Here is an 18135-nt window from a genome sequence, read left to right on the forward strand (position 1 = left end):
TTTTTCCTGCTGCTTGCAACTCTCCATTAACTCTGAATGTGTGACTCCGTTCTGGTATACCCTACATATACCTATCCTTCAACAGGATGTTTATGACATTGATCTGAACAAGGAAATTATATGTCAGCAAAAACACATTGATAATTAATGATTTTAAGCAATTGCTGATGCAAAGAGGAGTATACATTTTGGGGAGGTCAATTGAGGGAGTACAGAAAACTAAACATGGTTAGCAGGCTGGACTTCAACTGTTGTTCTAAATTGGTAAGAAAGTTTATTGTCTATATTTAGGAAAATTGAAGATAGAGACTTCAGGTTTAGGTGATGTAGGTTTTCCCCACAGATGCTGATTCACACACAAAGAAAGACTTCCAATCATATAATTTCACACACAAGCATGTAATTAACTTTGACCACACAATGACAACTTAATAATTACATTATTTTTATTTAAAGGAAAAATACATGCATTTCATACACAATGGTGATCATAACTGCCATGTATACATTGTATACATTTTAATTAGTACAGCAAAATTTTATTCCACCTCACATACTTTACAAAATACACAGAGGTATCAAAAATGTTATGTTCTTGCAAGAACTGGCTGGTGAATACACATAAAACACATCACAGCTATCAAAAAGATTGAATAGAAATAATAAGTTATAGTACCCAGGATGTCCAGTGAATTTCGATACAACACTGTCCAGAATTTAATTTGCATACACAATAATAACTAGCTAGTAACAAATAGTAAAAAGATGTTCAAGTCAATCTTGCATAATGATGCAATGTAAAAATCAAACAAGTAGCAACTGGGAACTTAGTAGCTGAAAATGTATTCATGTGGTAATGAAAAAAAAAAGTGACAATAGGGAATGCCTCAAAGAGAGAACACAAAACTGAAGGCAGTCAACATTTTAAATCTCTGAACAGCTTTGATATAAAAAACCCCATCAATTGCTGTTTAAAATTTAGTTTTTTATTTCAAACATTCCTTACTTGGCTATGCAGACTAAATTTTAAAGCTTTCTTGAATGGAAGTATTAGTATTTCAACATTCAGAGCCTTGTTTTGAATTTAAGTAATCCCTTTGCTGAATTCATTAATTTGAAAGAAGATTCTTAAATTGAAATGTGTAAATTATAAGCAAAACAACACCAAGAATATTTCAGTGCCCAGTTTAATGGCACTATCAGTTGAGTGATCTGGATTCGCATTATGGAGAGAGGGAGGAGCTTTTGTAAAGGAATAAAATTAAGTTTGTACAAAACATATAGTCCCTGTACAAATATATCTCATGAAATAAAAGTGAAGATTCTGGACAATGTGTTTTCCTTTATTGTGAATCAATGATTATAGGTATAAAATTCAACCCATCTGGGTAACTGCAGAAACAAGGATTCCATGTCTGTTAGGTGTTTGAAAAGTCATTATTTGACAGCATTTCGATGCTTCTCTCACTGCATGCCAAACCATTGTTCTTGATCTGCCCACTGTGCAGTTTCACTATCACTACCCTCCAGGTCCCCTTCCTCTCCACTACCTTCCATGTCATCCACATCCTCCTCTTGTGCTGCCTCGGTTTGACTTTCTTCCTTCTCCATCTTTTGCATTCCCTCCAAAGACTTCTGATCATTAGGATCCATGCTGTAAAATGCAAAGCAAGTTGCTCACTAAGTCTTTTTAAACTATTACTTTGAAGTTAAATGAAAAGCAATTATAACCATGGCCATAATGTGCAGATCTTAGCACAGGCTTTTTTTTTGGGGGGGGGGGGGGGGGGGGGGGGAGGTGCAATATACTATTTAAAATTGACAGCTTCAAATATAACTGATAAGCATCAAAAACTAACAAATTCAGCATTATTTCAATATGTTCTGTGAGTATTTTGTAAAGGATTTAAGCACACTAAAAGTTATAGACCAGTTGCAATGTTTGTAGTTCTAGGATCTGAACACCAAATTACACCAATGAAGATCTGGTGATCTCTAAATGGAACATTACTCTAAGAAGGAAGGAAGACCAAACAACTAGTTAATTTTCTGCTTTATCATAGCTATGGAAAAGGACAAGTCTGGTCCACAAATCAAGTTCTAAATTAGGGCAGACTGTTTGCAGGCAAAGGGATGACTGCTAAGTGGGACGCTTTCAAAAGTGAGTTAATGAGGCAGCATATAGCGTGTAGGCAGCTGGGATCAAGTGAATTCCTTAAGGAGTATAGAGGGTGTCGGGTGTATGCTTAAGAGAAAAATCAGGAGGGCTTGAAGGGGACACAGATGGCTTGGGCAAATAAGGTAAAGGAGAATACAAATACATGAAGGGTAAAAGGGTAACTAGGGAGAGAATAGGGCCACTTAAAAATCAACATGATTCGTGGAGTCAGAAGAGATGGGCAAGATCCTAAATTAATATTTCTCATTAATATTTACCATTAAGGTATGGATGCCTGGGAACTTGGGGAAATAAATGGTAATATCTTGAAGAATATCCACATTACATTAGAGATGCTGGAAGTCTTAAAACACATTACGGTAGATAAATCCCTGGGACCTACTGAAGTGTATCCCAGGACTTTGTGGGAATCTAGGGAGGAAATTTCAGGGCACCGTGCAGCATTACCATAGACAGCCACAGGTGAAGTGCTTGAAGACTGGAGGGTGGCTAATGTTGTGCCATTATTTAAGAAAGGTTGCAGGAAAACGCCTGGGAACTACAGACCAGTGAGCCAAACGTCTATTGTAGGTACGTTGTTAAAAGGGATTCTGAGACACAGGATTTACAGGCATTTGGAGAGGCACAGACTCATTTGGGATCATCAGCATGGCTTTTTGCATGGGAAATAGTGTTCCATGAATTTTGAAGGAACGACCAAGAATGTGGATGAGGGCAGTATGGTAGACATCATCTACATAGACTTTAGCAAGGTCTCTGACATGGTAGGTTGTTGAGTAAGGTCAAATCTCACCGGATCTAGATAGAGCTAGCCAACTGGATACCAAATTGGCTTGATTGTAGAGGACAGAGGGTGATAGTACGGGATTGTTTTTCAGATTGGAGGTCTATGACCAGCAGTGTGCCACAGGGATTAGTGCTGGGTCCACTCATTCGCCATTCATCTAAATGCTTTGGATGAGAATTTAGATGAGTAAATTTACTGATGGTACCAAGATTGGTGATATAGTGGACAGTAAAGAAGGTTAGCTGGGAATGCAGCAAGATCTTGATCAACTGAGCTAGTGGGCTGAGGAATGGAAGATGGAGCTTAATTTAGATAAATGCAAAGATGTTGCATTTTGGTGAAGCAAATCAGAGCAGGACATACACAATCAATGGCAGGACCCTGGGGTGTGCTACAGACAGAGTTCCAGGGGTACAGGTTCAGAGTTCTTCAAAAATGGAGTCATAGGTAGACAGGGTGGTGAAGGCAGCGTTCAGCTTGGTTGCTTTCATTGGTCAGAGTTGGGAGACCTTGTTGCAACTGTACAAGGTATTGGTGAGGCCATATTTGGAGTTCTGCATGCAGCTCTGGTCATCCTACTAAAGAAAGGAGACTATTAAACTAGAAAAGGTTTTACTGGGACACTACCTGGACTGGAAGATGAGTTACATGGAGAGGTTGGATAAAGCTGGGACTCTTTTCCATGGAAAGTAGGAGACAGAGGGGTAAACTTGTAGTGGTCTATTAAATCATGAGAGGCATAGATAAGGTAGATAGCCAACAGCTTTTCCCCATGGTAGGGATGTCTAAAACTATAGGGCAGAGGTTTAAGGTGAGAGGGGAGAGGGGAAAGATACAATAGGGTCCAGAGGGGCAATATCTTTTCACAGAGGGTGGTGAGTGTCTGGAACAGGTTGCCAGAGGCAGTGGTGGAAGTGAGTAAATGTTTTGTAAATAACAAAATTGTAGGCAGGTACATGGACGGGATGGGTATAGAGGGATGTGGACCAAATACAGGCAAATACAGCTAGTTTAAATTGTGAAAACTGGACAGTATGGGGAAGTTGAGCCAAAGGGCCTGCTTCCATGCTGTAACTCTATGCCTCTACAAAAGAAAGTCATCTTATCCCCACCCAATCTCCACTTGAGATTTTTTCTCAAGATGGCAACTTATGCTGAGGTACGAAGTAATTATCTGGTGTCATGGATAAATTCATATTACAGCCCAAGAAATAAATCAGTTACTCAGCTGTGGGAAGTAACCAAACCTGCCATTGTCCTCATCACACTCGAAAGAGGCCTAATGCAGTTGGAAAACAAAGATAACTCAAGCTAGTATTCTCTACCTCAGTTGCTAGACACTCAAGCAAATATGGCACTCTTGCAACTACCTTACCTGAAACCACCTGAATACCTAACTTGGAAAGGTGCAGAAGTAACAGGGTTGTTGTCATGGGTGACTTTAATTTCCCTAATATAAATTGGAACCTCCTTAGTATGGTGGCACAGTGGTTAGCACTGCTGCCTCACAGTACCAGAGACCCAGGTTCAATTCCCACCTAAGGCAACTGTCTGTTTGGAGTTTGCAAATTCTCCCAGTGTCTGCTCCGGTTTCCACCCTCAGTCCAAAAATGTGAAGGTTAGGTGAATTGGCCATGCTAAATTGCCCAAAGTGGTACATATAGGGGAATGGGTGTGGGTAGGTTGCTCCTCGGAGGGTCGGTGTGAACTTGGGCCGAACGGCCTGTTTCCACACTAAGTAATCTAATCTAATCTAGTACAAATAGTTTGGATGGAACAGACTTTATTAGGTGTGTCCAGGAAGGATTCCTGGCTCAACGTCGATAGGCCGACTAGAGGCGAGGACATATCGGATTTGATGTTTGGCAATGAACCAGATCAGGCGTCAGATGTGTTGATGGGAGAGCATTTTGGTGATAACAATCACAACTCCCTGACCTTTACTATAGGTTATGGAGAGGAATAGGAGCAGATGGTATGGGCAAGTATTTAATTGGGGGGAGGGAATTACAATGCTATTAGGCAGGAACTGTGGAGCATAAATTGGGAACAGATATTCTCAAGGAAATGCATGACAAATGTGGAGGTTTTTAGGTAGTACTTGCTGTGAATGCTGAAAAGGTTTGTCCCACTGAGGCAAGGAACAGATGATAGAGTGAACGAACCTTGAATGACAAGAGGTGTGGAACATCTAGTCAAGAGGAAGGGGGAAGCTTACTTACGGTTGAGGAAGCAAGGATCAGACAGGGCTCGAGAGGGTTAAAGTATCCAGGAGGGAATCGAAGGATGGACTTAGAAGAGCTAGAAAAGGGCATGAAAAACCCCGGCAAGTAGGATTAAGGAAAACCCCAAGGTGTTCTACACTTGTGAGGAACAAGAGAATGGCCAGAGTGAGGGTAGGACTGATCAGGGATAATGGAGGCAACTTGTGCCTGGAGTTACAGGAGGTAGGGGGGGTCCTTAATGAATACTTGGCTTCAGTATTCATGAGTGAGAGGGACCTTGTCATTTGTAAAGACAACATGTAACAGGCCTATACGCTCACACAGGTTGATGTTAAGGAGGAGAATGTGTTGGAAATTTTGAAAAATGTGACGATAGATAAGTCCCCGAGGCCAGATGGGATATACCCAAGATTACTACAGACCAGTGAGGGAAGAGATTGCTATGCTTTTGGCAACGATTTTTGCATCCTCACTGTCCACTGGAGTAGGATCAGATGATTGGAGGGTGCCAAATGTTATTCCCTTGTTCAAGGGATAACCCTGGGAATTACAGACCAGTCAGTGGTAAGTTGGTGGTGGGCAAATTATTGGAGGATTGTGAGAGACAGCATCTATGATTATTTGGAAAAGCATAGCTTGATTAGAGAGAGGGTCAGCATAGCTTTGTGAGGGGCAGGTCATGTCTCACAAGCCTAATTGAACTAAGAATGTGACAAAACACATTGATGATGTTAGAGAAATGAATGTAGTGTACATGGATTTTAACAAGATGTTTACTAAGTTTTCCTATGGTAGGCTCATTCAGAAAGTAAGGAGGCATGGTACACAGGGAAATTTGACTGTCTGGATACAGAATTGGCTTGCCCATAGAAGACAGAGTGCTAGTTGATGGAAAGTATTCAGCCTAGAGCTCAGTGACCAGTGGTGTTCCGCAGGGATCTGTTCTGGTATCTCTGCTCTCTGATTTTAACAAATGACTTGGATGAGGAAGTGGAAGGGTGGGTTAGTACATTTGCCAATGACACAAAGGTTGGAGGAGTTGTGGATAATGTTGAGGGCTGTTGTAGGTTGCAACGGGACATTGACAGAATGCAGAGCTGGGCTGAGAAGTGGCAGATGGAGTTCAATTTGGAAAAGTGTGAGGTGATTCATTTTGGGAGGTCAAATTTGAATGCAAATAACCTCTGCAACGTTATGCTGTAGTCCTATTCAAAGTGTGATTAGACCACACGTGCAATTTTATGTTCAGTTCTGGTAGCTTTATTGTAAGAAGGATGTGGAAGCTCCAGAGAGGGTGTAGAGGAGATTTACCAGGATGCTGCTTGAACTGGAGGGCATGTCTTATGAAGAAAGTTTGAGGGAGTTTGGGCTTTTCTCATTGGAGCAAAGAAGGATGAGAGGTGACTTGATAGAGGTATAATGAGAGGCATAGATTGAGTGGATAACCAGAGACATTTTCCCACAGTAGAAATTTCTATCACGGGGGGCATAATTTTAATGTGATTGGAAGGAGGTTTATGGGGAATGTCAGTGGTAGGTACTTTACACAGAGAATGGTGGGTGTGAGAAATGCACTGCTAGCAGTGGTAGTAGAGTCAGATACATTAGGGATGTTTAAGCGACACTTGGATAGGCACATGGATGATAGTAAAATGAAGGGTATGTAGGTTAGTTTGATCTTAGAGCATGATAAAAGGTTGGCACAATATCAAGGGTCGAAGGGCCTGAACTGTACTGTGCTGGACTGTTCTATGATCTAAACGAGAAAATAAACAGAACTTTCACAGTAGATATGGCTCAGCAACATACCATGATGTGCATTTCAAACAAAAACTAAATTACAATTCGTTGAATATTGAAGGAAATAAAAAGAAAGATTCTTAAGATTTTGATAACTGAATACAAATACACAAAGAAAGTTGTCACTGTGATTCATCCCAGTGGACAGTACTCCCTCAATGGTGAGAAAGACAAGTGTAACCATTCTGATACTGAGTTTCATGTATACAATTAGACCATTAGAACACAATTGCTGCAGTAGGTCAGTTGGCTCTTCCAGCTACCTCCTCTATTCAACAAGATTGTGCCTAACTTTTGTCACCTTCATGCCTAGCCCCATATTCCTCAAATTCTTTTATCATCCACAAATCTTATCAATCTCTGTATTGAATATACTCAACAACTGAATATCAATAGCTCCCTGGATTGGAGAATTTCAACGATTCAAAATTTTTGAAATGCAGAAGATTTCCCTCATCCTAATTCTAAATGGTTGACCCCTCATTTCAATACTGTGAACCCAGTTCAAGTCTCTACACCCTGGGAGGTTGTCTTACATCTGCCATGTTAAAATTTAAGCTTTTTGATTGGGAGGCAATCTCATGTAAAACATTCTTTTAAATTCTAGGAAATAAGCCTAAATCAACTCAATCCTCCCTCAGAGTAATGTCTGGAAGACTTGTCCTCAGGTGAAATTTGTTACACCAAGGCTCCTTGGACAGCAACATCTAAACCCACCACCATTACTATGAAGGACAATATAGTAACAGTTGTACAGCATGGAAACAGACAGTTAAGTCCAACTCATCCATGCCTATCAGATATCCTAATATGCTATCAAGTCCCATTTGATAGCATATGATGTATCCCTTTAAACTTTTCCTGATCATGTACCAATTCAGATGCCTTTAAAATATTGCAATTGTACCAGTTCTACCACTTCCTCTGGCAGCTCAGTCCATATACACACACCATCCTCTCCGTGAAAAGGTTGCCCCTAAGTCCCCTTTAAATCTTGCCCCTCTCACTTTAAACTTACACCCTCTAGTTTTGGATTCCTCTACGTTGGGGAAAAAAAGATCTTGGCTATTCACCCTATGCATGCCTCTCATGATTTTATAAACGTCTATAAAAGGTCACCCTTCATCCTCTGACTCTCCAGCGAAAATAGCCCCAACCTGTTCAGCCTCTCCCTCTAGCTCAAATCCTCCAATCCTGGCAACATCCTTGTAAATACCTTCTGAATCCTTTCAAGTTTGACAACACTTCCTCGAAGCAGGGAGACTGGAATTGAATGCAGTATTCCATAAGTGGACTAAACAATGTCCTGTACAGCTATAAAATGACATTCCAACTCCTATACTCAATGCACTGACCACGAAAGGCAAGCGTACTAAACACCTTCTTCACTATTCTGTCTACCTACAACCCCACCTTCAAGGAACTATGATCCTACAAAGATCTTTGTTGGGCACTACTCCCCAGGAACTAACATTTCGTGTCTAAGTCCTCCTCTGATTTGCCTTTCCAAAATGCACCACCTCACATTTAAATTAAACTCCATCTGCCACTTCTCAGCACATCAGTCCATTTAATTATAGTCCTATTGTATGGCAGCAGATACAAGGTAACACCACCTGTAAGTTCCTGTTCCTTCAGTGTTGCTGGGTTAAAATCTTGGAACTCCCGCCCTAACAGCATTGCGGATAGATCCACACCAAATAGGCAGCAGTGATTTAAGAAGGCAGCTCACCATCACCTACTCAAAAGCAAGTACAGATAGGCAACAAATGCTGGCCCAGCCAGCAACATCCACATCAGTTGAGAGAATTAAAAAGATTTTTTCCAAAGCAAGTATACCTTTCTTTAGTTAAGGATATAATAACTGCACATACTATTTAGTCTCTATTTAGCTGGGCAGGTGATGTGCTGTTGCTGTATGATGTGGGAGCTGGCTGATCCCATTGTGAACGGCAGTGACCACATCTGCAGCAAGTGTTGGTTGCTGGAAGAACTCCGGATCAGAGTTGATGATCTGGAATCTGAGCTTCAAACACTGCGGCATATCCGGGAGGGGGAGAGTTACCTGGATGCTTTGTTTCAGGAGGCAGTCACACCTGGGAGATTAATTAATTCACACTCAGCTAGTGATCAGGCACAAAAGAGTGTGACTGTAAGTGAGGCAGGTAGGGGGAACCAGAGTTCAGGAGTGGAGGAGCCTCAGCCCTTAACCTTGTCCAACAGGTACGAGATTCTTGCTCCCTGTTCGGATGAGGAAAAGGGCTCTGGACAGGATGAGCCAACTGACCAAGGCACCATGGTGCAGAAGGCCATTCAAGAGGGGAGAGCTAATAGACAAGTAGTGGTTATAGGGGATTCTATAATTAGGGGGACAGATAGTATCCTTTGCAAGCCGGATCGGGAGTCTCGCATGGTGTGTTGCCTGCCCGGTGCCAGGGTGCGAGACATCTCTGACCGGCTTGAAAGGATATTGGAGCGGGAGGGGGAGGATCCAGTTGTTGTGGTCCACGTTGGTACCAACAACATAGGCAAGACTAGGGTGGAGGACCTGTTTGGGCATTATGAAGCAGTAGGCAGGAAATTGAAGCACAAGTCCTCAAGGGTCATAATCTCCGGATTACTGCCTGAGCCACGTGCCAATTGGCATAGGGACAAGAAAATTAGGCAAGTAAACACGTGGCTAAGGGATTGGTGTGGGAAAGAGGGATTCCACTTCATGGGGCATTGGCATCAGTTTTGGAACAGGGGGGATCTGTACCGTTGGGACGGTCTCCACCTGAACCGATCAGGTACCAATGTTCTAGCGAAGAGGATAAATAGGGTGGTCAGTAGGACTTTAAACTTCTGAGTTGGGGGGGGAAGGGAAAGTGAAAGCGACAGGGAGTATGGAGGTAAATGGAAAGATAAGCAGCAGGATAGCATGTTTCCAGGCGGATTTAAAATTGAGGCAGACTGAGAATGCAGAAAAAAGCAAGGATAACTTAGGACATATGACTTCCAACATCTCTAATGATAAGGAAGTTAGCATTAAGGCACTTTACCTGAATGCTCGTAGCATTCATAACAAAGCCGATGAACTAATGGCACAGATAATAGTGAATGATTATGATGTAGTAGGCATCACAGAGACTTGGTTACAGGGGGGTCAGGACTGGCAGTTAAACCTCCATGGTTTTTCAACTTATCGAAAAGACAGAGAGGTGGGCAGAGGGGGTGGGGTTGCCTTGTTAGTTAAGAACAAAATTAAATCTATGGTATTGAATGACATAGCGTCGGATGACGTGGAGTCTGTGTGGGTGGAATTGAGGAACCACAAAGGCAAAAAAACCATAATTGGAGTTGTGTACAGACCTCCTAACAGTGGTCAGGACCAGGGACGCAACATGTACCGGGAAATAGAGACGGCATGTCAGAAAGGCAAGGTTACATTGATCATGGGAGACTTCAATATGCAGGTGGACTGGGTAAATAATGTTGCTAGTGGATCTAAAGAAAGGGAATTCATGGAATGCTTACAGGATGGCTTTTTGGAACAGCTTGTCATGGAGCCCACAAGAGAGCAGGCTATTCTGGACCTAGTGCTTTGCAATGAACCAGACTCTATAAAAGATCTTAAAGTAAGGGAACCCTTAGGAAGTAGCGACCATAATATGGTAGAGTTCAGTCTGGAGTTTGAAAGGGAGAAGGCAAAATCTGATGTAATGGTGTTACAGTTGAATAAAAGGTAATTATGAAGGCATGAGAGAGGAACTGACTAAAATAGACTGGAAGCAGAGGCTAACCGGGAAGACAGTAGAGCAAAAATGGCAGGAGTTTGTAGGTATAATTGAGGACACTGTACAGAGGTTCATTCCCAAGAAAAGAAAGATTAACCGGGGAGGGATTAGACAACCTTGGCTGACAAAGGAAGTCAGGAAATGTATTAAAGAAAGAGAGAGATCCTATAAAGTGGCTAAGAACAGTGGGAAATCAGAAGATTGGGAAGGATACAAAAGCAAACAGAGGATAACAAAGAGTGTAATAAGAAATGAGAGGATCAAATATGAAGGTAGGCTAGCCAGTAATATTAGAAATAATAGTAAAAGTTTCTTTCAGTACATAAGAAACAAACGACAGGCAAAAGTAGACATTGGGCCACTTCAAACTGATGCAGGGAGCCTAGTGATGGGAGATAAGGAAATAGCAGGAGAACTTAACAAGTACTTTGCGTCAGTTTTCACAGTGGAAGACATGAGTAATATCCCAAAAATTAAAGGGTGTCACGGGGCTGAGTTGAGTATGGTTGCCATTACGAAAGAGATAGTGCTAGAAAAGTTAAAAAGTCTTAAAATTGATAAATCTCCTGGCCCCGATGGGATACACCCTAGAGTTCTGAGAGAGGTTGCTGAGGAAATAGCAGAGGCATTGGTTGAGATCTTTCAAGAGTCACTGGAGTCAGGAAAGGTCCCGGATGATTCGAAGATGGCTGTAGTAACCCCCTTGTTCAAGAGAGGATCAAGGCAAAAGATGGAAAATTATAGGCCAATCAGCTTAACCTCGGTTGTTGGTAAAATTCTAGAATCCATCATTAAGGATGAGGTTTCTAAATTCTTGGAAGAGCAGAGTCTGATTAGAACAAGTCAACATGGATTTAGTAAAGGGAGGTTATGCCTGACAAACCTGTTGGAATTTTTTGAAGAGGTAACAAGTAGGTTAGACCAGGGAAACCCAGTGGATGTGGTCTATCTAGACTTTCAAAAGGCCTTTGATAAGGTGCCACACGGGAGGCTGCTGAGCAAGGTGAGGGCCCATAGTGTTCGAGGTGAGCTGCTGGGATGGATTGAGGATTGGCTGTCTAACAGAAGGCAGAGAGTTGGGATAAAAGGTTCTTTTTCAGAATGGCAGCCGGTGACGAGCGGTGTTCCGCAGGGTTCGGTGCTGGGGCCACAGCTGTTCGCATTATATATTAATGATTTGGATGAGGGAACCGGGGGCATTCTAGCAAAGTTTGACGATGATACGAAGTTAGGTGGACAGGCAGGTAGTACTGAGGAAGTGGGGGAGGCTACAGAAGGATTTAGACAGGTTGGGAGAGTGGTCCAGGAAATGGCTGATGGAATTTAACGTGAGCAAGTGCGAGGTCTTGCACTTTGGCAAAAAGAATAAAAGCATGGACTACTTTCTAAATGGTGAGAAAATTAATAAAGCCAAAGCATAAAGGGATCTGGGAGTGCTAGTCGAGGATTCTCTAAAGGTAAACATGCAGGTTGAGTCTGTGATTAAGAAAGCGAATGCAATGTTGTCTCTTATCTCAAGAGGGTTGGAATATAAAAGCAGAGATGTACTACGAAGACTTTATAAAGCTCTGGTTAGGCCCCGTTTGGAGTACTGTGTCCAGTTTTGGTCCCCACACCTCAGGAAGGACATACTGGCACTTGAACGTGTCCAGCGGAGATTCACACGGATGATCCCTGGAATGACAGGTCTAGCATATGAGGAACGGCTGAGGATACTGGGATTGTATTCGTTGGAGTTTAGAAGATTAAGGGGAGATCTAATAGAGACGTACAAAATAATACATGGCTTGGAAAAGGTGGATGCTAGGAAATTGTTTCCGTTAGGCGAGGAGACTAGGACCCGACACAGCCTTAGAATTAGAGGGGGTCATTTCAGAACAGAAATGCGGAGACATTTCTTCAGCCAGAGAGTGGTGGGCCTGTGGAATTCATTGCCACGGAGTGCAGTGGAAGCCGGGATGCTAAATGTCTTCAAGGCCAAGATTGATAGGTTCTTGTTGTCTAGAGGAATTAAGGGCTACGGGGAGAATGCTGGTAAGTGGAGCTGAAATGCGCATCAGCCATGATTGAATGGCGGAGTGGACTCGATGGGCCGAATGGCCTTACTTCCACTCCTATGTCTTATGGTCTTATGGTCTTATAGTCTCAACAGTATCCAGTGTAATACCATTGTAGCACAATCCTTTCGTAATAAAATCAAGCATATCATTTTGCTTCCCTAACTGCTTGCTGACTCTGTGTATTAACTTTGTGATTTATGTATAAATTGACCCAAGTTCCTTGGCATACCTACAGTAGCTTTTACAATCTATTTTTATGTTACTTATTAGATTACTTCATATGCTATTTCCTCTCCCTTTATCAGTTGCCTTGCCATTCTTCGCTAAATTCTAAAATCTTCTTAATTCTAAGACTTTTGCCTCCTATTGGCAAAATAAGCATCTTGCTTTAATCTAATACTACTCTTAATTTGCCTTGTTGGACATGTTCAAACCAAACCAATTTTGCCGTGGAGATTTTAATTCCTTAAGGCAGTGTACATTCCTTAAGGCATCAATAGTATTACTGAACAAACCGACTTGTTCTGTGAAGGATCTTCCTTTACCCCAAACACAAGGATTCACCTTGCCATTTTTATAAACTGATTTTCATTGCAATCCTTCCTTTCTGAAAACAGCCATTGTTACCTTAGTTAATATCAAACCAAAGTCCTCTGTAGCTTCCACACAGTAGACTGGTTAGCAAGGTTAAATCACATGGAACACGGGGAGAACTAGCCATTTAGATACAGAACTGGCTTGAAGGTAGGGGAACAGAGGGTGGTGTTGGTGTTGGAGTGTTGCTTTTCAGACTGGAGGCCCCTAACCAGTAGTGTACCACAGGTACTGGTTCCACTCCTTTTTGTCTTTTATATAAATCATTTGGATGTGAACATAGGAGGTATGGTTAGTAAGTTTGCAGATGACACCAAGAAGATAACCTCAGTACAACGGGATGTTATTGGCTTGGCTGGTGGGCCAAGGAGTGGCAGATGAAGTTTAATTTAGATGTGAGGTCTGTATTTTGGAAAGGCAATTCAGGGCATAACATATACACTTAACAGTAAAGTCCTGAGGAATATTGCTGAATAAAGAGATCTTGGAATACAAGTTCATAGTTCCTTGAAAATAGAAATCACAGGTAAAGAGGATAGCGAAGGTGTTTTATATGCTTGCCTTTATTGGTCAATGCATTGAGTATAGGAGTTGGGAGGTCATGCTGCAGCTGTACCAAACATTGATTAGGCCACTTTTGAAATGCTGCATTCAATTCTGGTCTTTCTCCTATAGGAAGGGTGTTGTGAAATTTGAAAGAGTTCAGAAAAGATTTAAAAGGATGATGTTGCTAGGGTTGGAGAATTGAACTATACAGAGAGGCTGAAGAGGCTGGGGCCGTTTTCCCTGGAGCATCAGCAGTTGAGGGTGACCTTTTTAAAAAGGTCATGAGGGGCATGGATAGAGTGAATAGACAAGATTTTTTCACCAGGGTAGAAGAGTCCAAAACTAGAGGGCATAGGTTTAAGGGTGGGTGGGAGGGATTTAAGATGGACCTAAGGGGCAACTTTTTCCACAGAGAGGGTGATGAGTGCATGGAATAAGCTGCCAGAGTGGTGCAGACAGGTTCAAATTACAACGTTTAAAAGGCAAAAGGATAGGTACATGAATAGGAAGGATTTAAAGAAATATGGGCCAAATGGGACTAGATTAATTTAGGATATCTTGTCCGCATGGATGAGTTGGACCGAAGGGTCTGTTTCCCTGCTGTACAGTTCTATTACTCTAAATTGTCAAACTTGACTTGGCAATTCACTGACAACAGCTACATTCCTCTCAGATCTAGCCCTGACTGTAGCATATTACTTCTCAATGATCAACCATGATCTCATTCAATGGTGGAACAGGTTCAACCGGCTGAATGGCTTACTCCTCTTACTACATTCCTATGATTGAGTTCTCTATCAATCCACAGATGAGTATAAACATCAATTAAAACAGATTTAAATTCATTTGATTGCAATTCTTATACAGAGAACAATTGAGTCAGTTCATTTATGCTCACCTTGACAGGAGGTTTCTAAACAGTATTAAATATTAATACCATTAATAACCATTAAAAAAGGAAAAAATATTTGCAGACAATAACAAACATTTAATGCTTCTGCATACCTTAACGCTATGCTGTACTGGTCCATTGCTTCCTGGTAGTCATTTACAGCTACGAGAAAATCTCCAAGCATCCGATGCAAAACACACACACTCTGATTTGCCAGTGCATTTCTCAGAAGAGCTATACCTTCTTCATACTTCTGTTCTCGATCTATCACGAATAAATAAGATTTTAGAAATCATGACTGCAGTCTTCAAACATTCACACTTTGCAGAATATAAAATCATTTTATGTTGGATCTTCATTTCACCCAGGAGAAAGTGAAGACTGCTGGAGATCAGAGTCAAAGAGTGTGGTACCTCTCAGTGCCCTTGGCCCAAAAACATCATTCCTGATGAAGAGTTTATACCCGAAAAGGTGATTCTCCTACTCCTCGGATGCTGTCTGACTGGCTGCGCTTTTCCAGCACCACACTCTTTGACCCCATTTCATCCCTCAAATTGCATATATTGTGCAGGTTATCAATTTTCAGACTGACACTAGGTGGTGTAGTGGCTCATTTGCTCCAGTTTCCTTATCCCACGTGTAATGATGTATTTTCTATTCTGCCATTTCCAGCCTGTCCCATATACAGAGAAAACCCAATTATCCAAACATCAATTATCTGAAAATCGAATGATCTGAATAAGACCTGAAGGTCCCGTAAAACCGTTACGGCAAAGAGGTGTTACTGACAATGGTGCGATGATCACATCTTTTGTTTCACGAAGGATTACTTGCACTGAAGATGTGTAAAGGTTGCATCAAAGAGGTGATAATGACACTGGTGCAACAATCTCAGTTGGTCAATTGTAGCAGTGTTAAAATAATATTAACACAAAAATGACTGACATGCTGAAGGATTTAAATGCATGACAAAAATCAGAGGTGTCTTCATTCCCTCTATGACTTTGTTCAGAGTACGTATCTGTTAAGTGATCGAGTTTGTTGTATTACTATGTCTGTGAAGGGAAACCAGACAGTAGTGACAATTGAAAAGAAAAGCAAGATTTTACTGCATCTGGATTGTGGTGACAAGGCATCAAAGATTGCTCAAGAGTACAACGTTGGAATAGCAAGTGTCCGACATCAGGAAAGCAAGACCGGTGATTGAGAAATTTATCAACCAAAGTGACACTTCAAATGCATTAAAAAGAAAATCCATGAAGCCAGCAAAAGATGAGCCACTCAACCAAGCTGAATTTTGTATGGTTTTCATAGCAGCATCGAAAGGGGATTCCTGGCCCGATGATACTAGAAAAAGCTGCCAGTTTCCACGCACAACTCCATGCCAGTGAGGCTGATCACAGCGTACCATTGGGCTGGTTACAGTGTTTCAAACATTGGCACGGCATTAGACAACTCAGCGTTCTTGAAGAGCAAAGTCCATGGTTGACAGCACAGTGGAAGGACACAGACAGAAATTACAATCCAACATTCATGAAGGAAAGTATGAACCTGAGCAATTGTACAATACTGATGAAAGTGGATTGTTTTGGCGTGCACTGCCGGACAAAACACTCGCATCCACCGCAGAAAAGCAGGTGTCGGGACTTGAATTGCAGAAGGATCGCAACACGATTTTCCCTTGCATCAATGTCACCAGCACTCAAATTACCGCTTGTCTGCATCAGGTGTTATGCTAATCCCCGTTGTTTGAAGAACTGTGACAAAAACTCATTCCCGTGAAGCACAAAACAAGGCATAGATGACATATCCACTTTTTTCATCCTGGTTTCAGGAAGAATTTGTACCTGCCGTCAGATTACATTTAGCAAGAGCTAGATTCGAGCAACATGCCCTTCTGTTTGTTGACAATGCGGGGGCATGCACTATGAAAGGCAGCCAATTAGAATCACCAGACAGAGCTATCAAGTATTTATCACCAAACACTACTTCAAGGTTACAGTCACTCAATTAGGGAATCATCACAATAATGAAAAAATATTATTGCTGTAACATATTGCATGCCATCCTCGGTGAAGACCATGCAGACATAGGAGAACAGGAAATTAAGGAGGCATTCACGGTCCAGGGCTCTTTGTTCATGTTGCTGAATCTTGGGACCACATCAAGCCATAGACAGTAGCGGAGTGTTGGCATAATGGCTTGCGTGTTGGCAGCCGTGACAGTGAAGAGGACACCCATCCACGTCAAAAGACAATCACTGACATCACCGAGGACTGCAAACAGATGGGATTAAGAGACTCTGTAGAAGCTGAGCTCAATGCTTGGGTAAACTGTAGCAACGACATCGGAACAGACACTCAGCAATGATCAGATAATCAACATGGTCATGGAAGAACAGCAGGAAAGTACAGATACCATGGATGGTAAGGAAAATCAGATACCAACACCACCTCCGTTAATGAAAGCGATCAACAGTTTGCAACTTTTCATGGAGTGGTATGAAGCACAAGACAAAGCCGATGCCATTAGGTTGATGCATTTTCATTAAGTGTTTTTGTTTGCAAAAAAAAAAGAGACAGCACCATCTCAAGCAACAGCGGCTGGATATTTTCTTCGAAAAATAATAACTGACCTCCACCTCAATTTTATTTACACAAAAAGTGAGTTGATTTGTAAAATATGAATTTTTAAGCAATATCCAGTGTTTGTACAAATTTTAGTGATTGAATGAAATAAAAAAACTCTAAACATGCTTTTTAACACAATTATGCGCAGTATGGCTTCCTTTAAGGTCAAATCAATTATCTGAATGAAAAACTGCCCACCCATCGCCTTCCGAAAATAGACGTTCCTCTGTAGATAGTCTGAAATTTAGAATAACCAACTTACGAATTCAATGTTCTCTTACCATGAATTAGCACTTCAATTTCTTTTTCCTTTTTTTCTTGAAAACAAGGACACTGAAAATCCCATTTAACTTTTGAATTAGTGCAATTTGGTGTATAAAGCAAGTACAGTACTAAATCAGGATAATGATTAATATTACCAGAATCAGGCAATTAAATCATTCAAACAGATTAGTACATTTATGTACATTTCAGACAAGTTTGAGCAGAGAAGGAAAGCAAAACCAAATCAGATGCTGGTAAATGCTTATTTGTCTTGTTTATTGAATAATTTGTATGTCTTTATACCTAGTCAGATAACTGATTATGAAATGCTCTAAACAATGACAATAGTTTTAAAATGTGGTGTAAAGTAGCACAGGCCAAC

General features: G+C 41.4%; 1 protein-coding gene across 3 annotated transcripts in view; it reads right to left on the minus strand.

The window, feature by feature from the left end:
- Window positions 1–421: 421 nt before the first annotated feature.
- anapc7 (anaphase promoting complex subunit 7) overlaps window positions 422–18135 on the minus strand; it is a 52906-nt gene continuing 35192 nt past the window's right edge. For all 3 annotated transcript variants that reach the window (XM_072587496.1, XM_072587495.1, XM_072587497.1), the window contains 2 exons: window positions 14973–15123; window positions 422–1654 (listed from right to left, as the gene is read on the minus strand). In XM_072587496.1, the coding sequence (XP_072443597.1) occupies window positions 1465–1654; window positions 14973–15123 (341 nt within the window). In that variant the 3' untranslated portion in view covers window positions 422–1464. The remainder of the gene's footprint in view (window positions 1655–14972; window positions 15124–18135) is intronic.

The sequence above is a fragment of the Chiloscyllium punctatum genome, chromosome 17 (assembly GCF_047496795.1).
Source record: "Chiloscyllium punctatum isolate Juve2018m chromosome 17, sChiPun1.3, whole genome shotgun sequence".
In the NCBI taxonomy this organism is placed as follows: domain Eukaryota; kingdom Metazoa; phylum Chordata; class Chondrichthyes; order Orectolobiformes; family Hemiscylliidae; genus Chiloscyllium; species Chiloscyllium punctatum.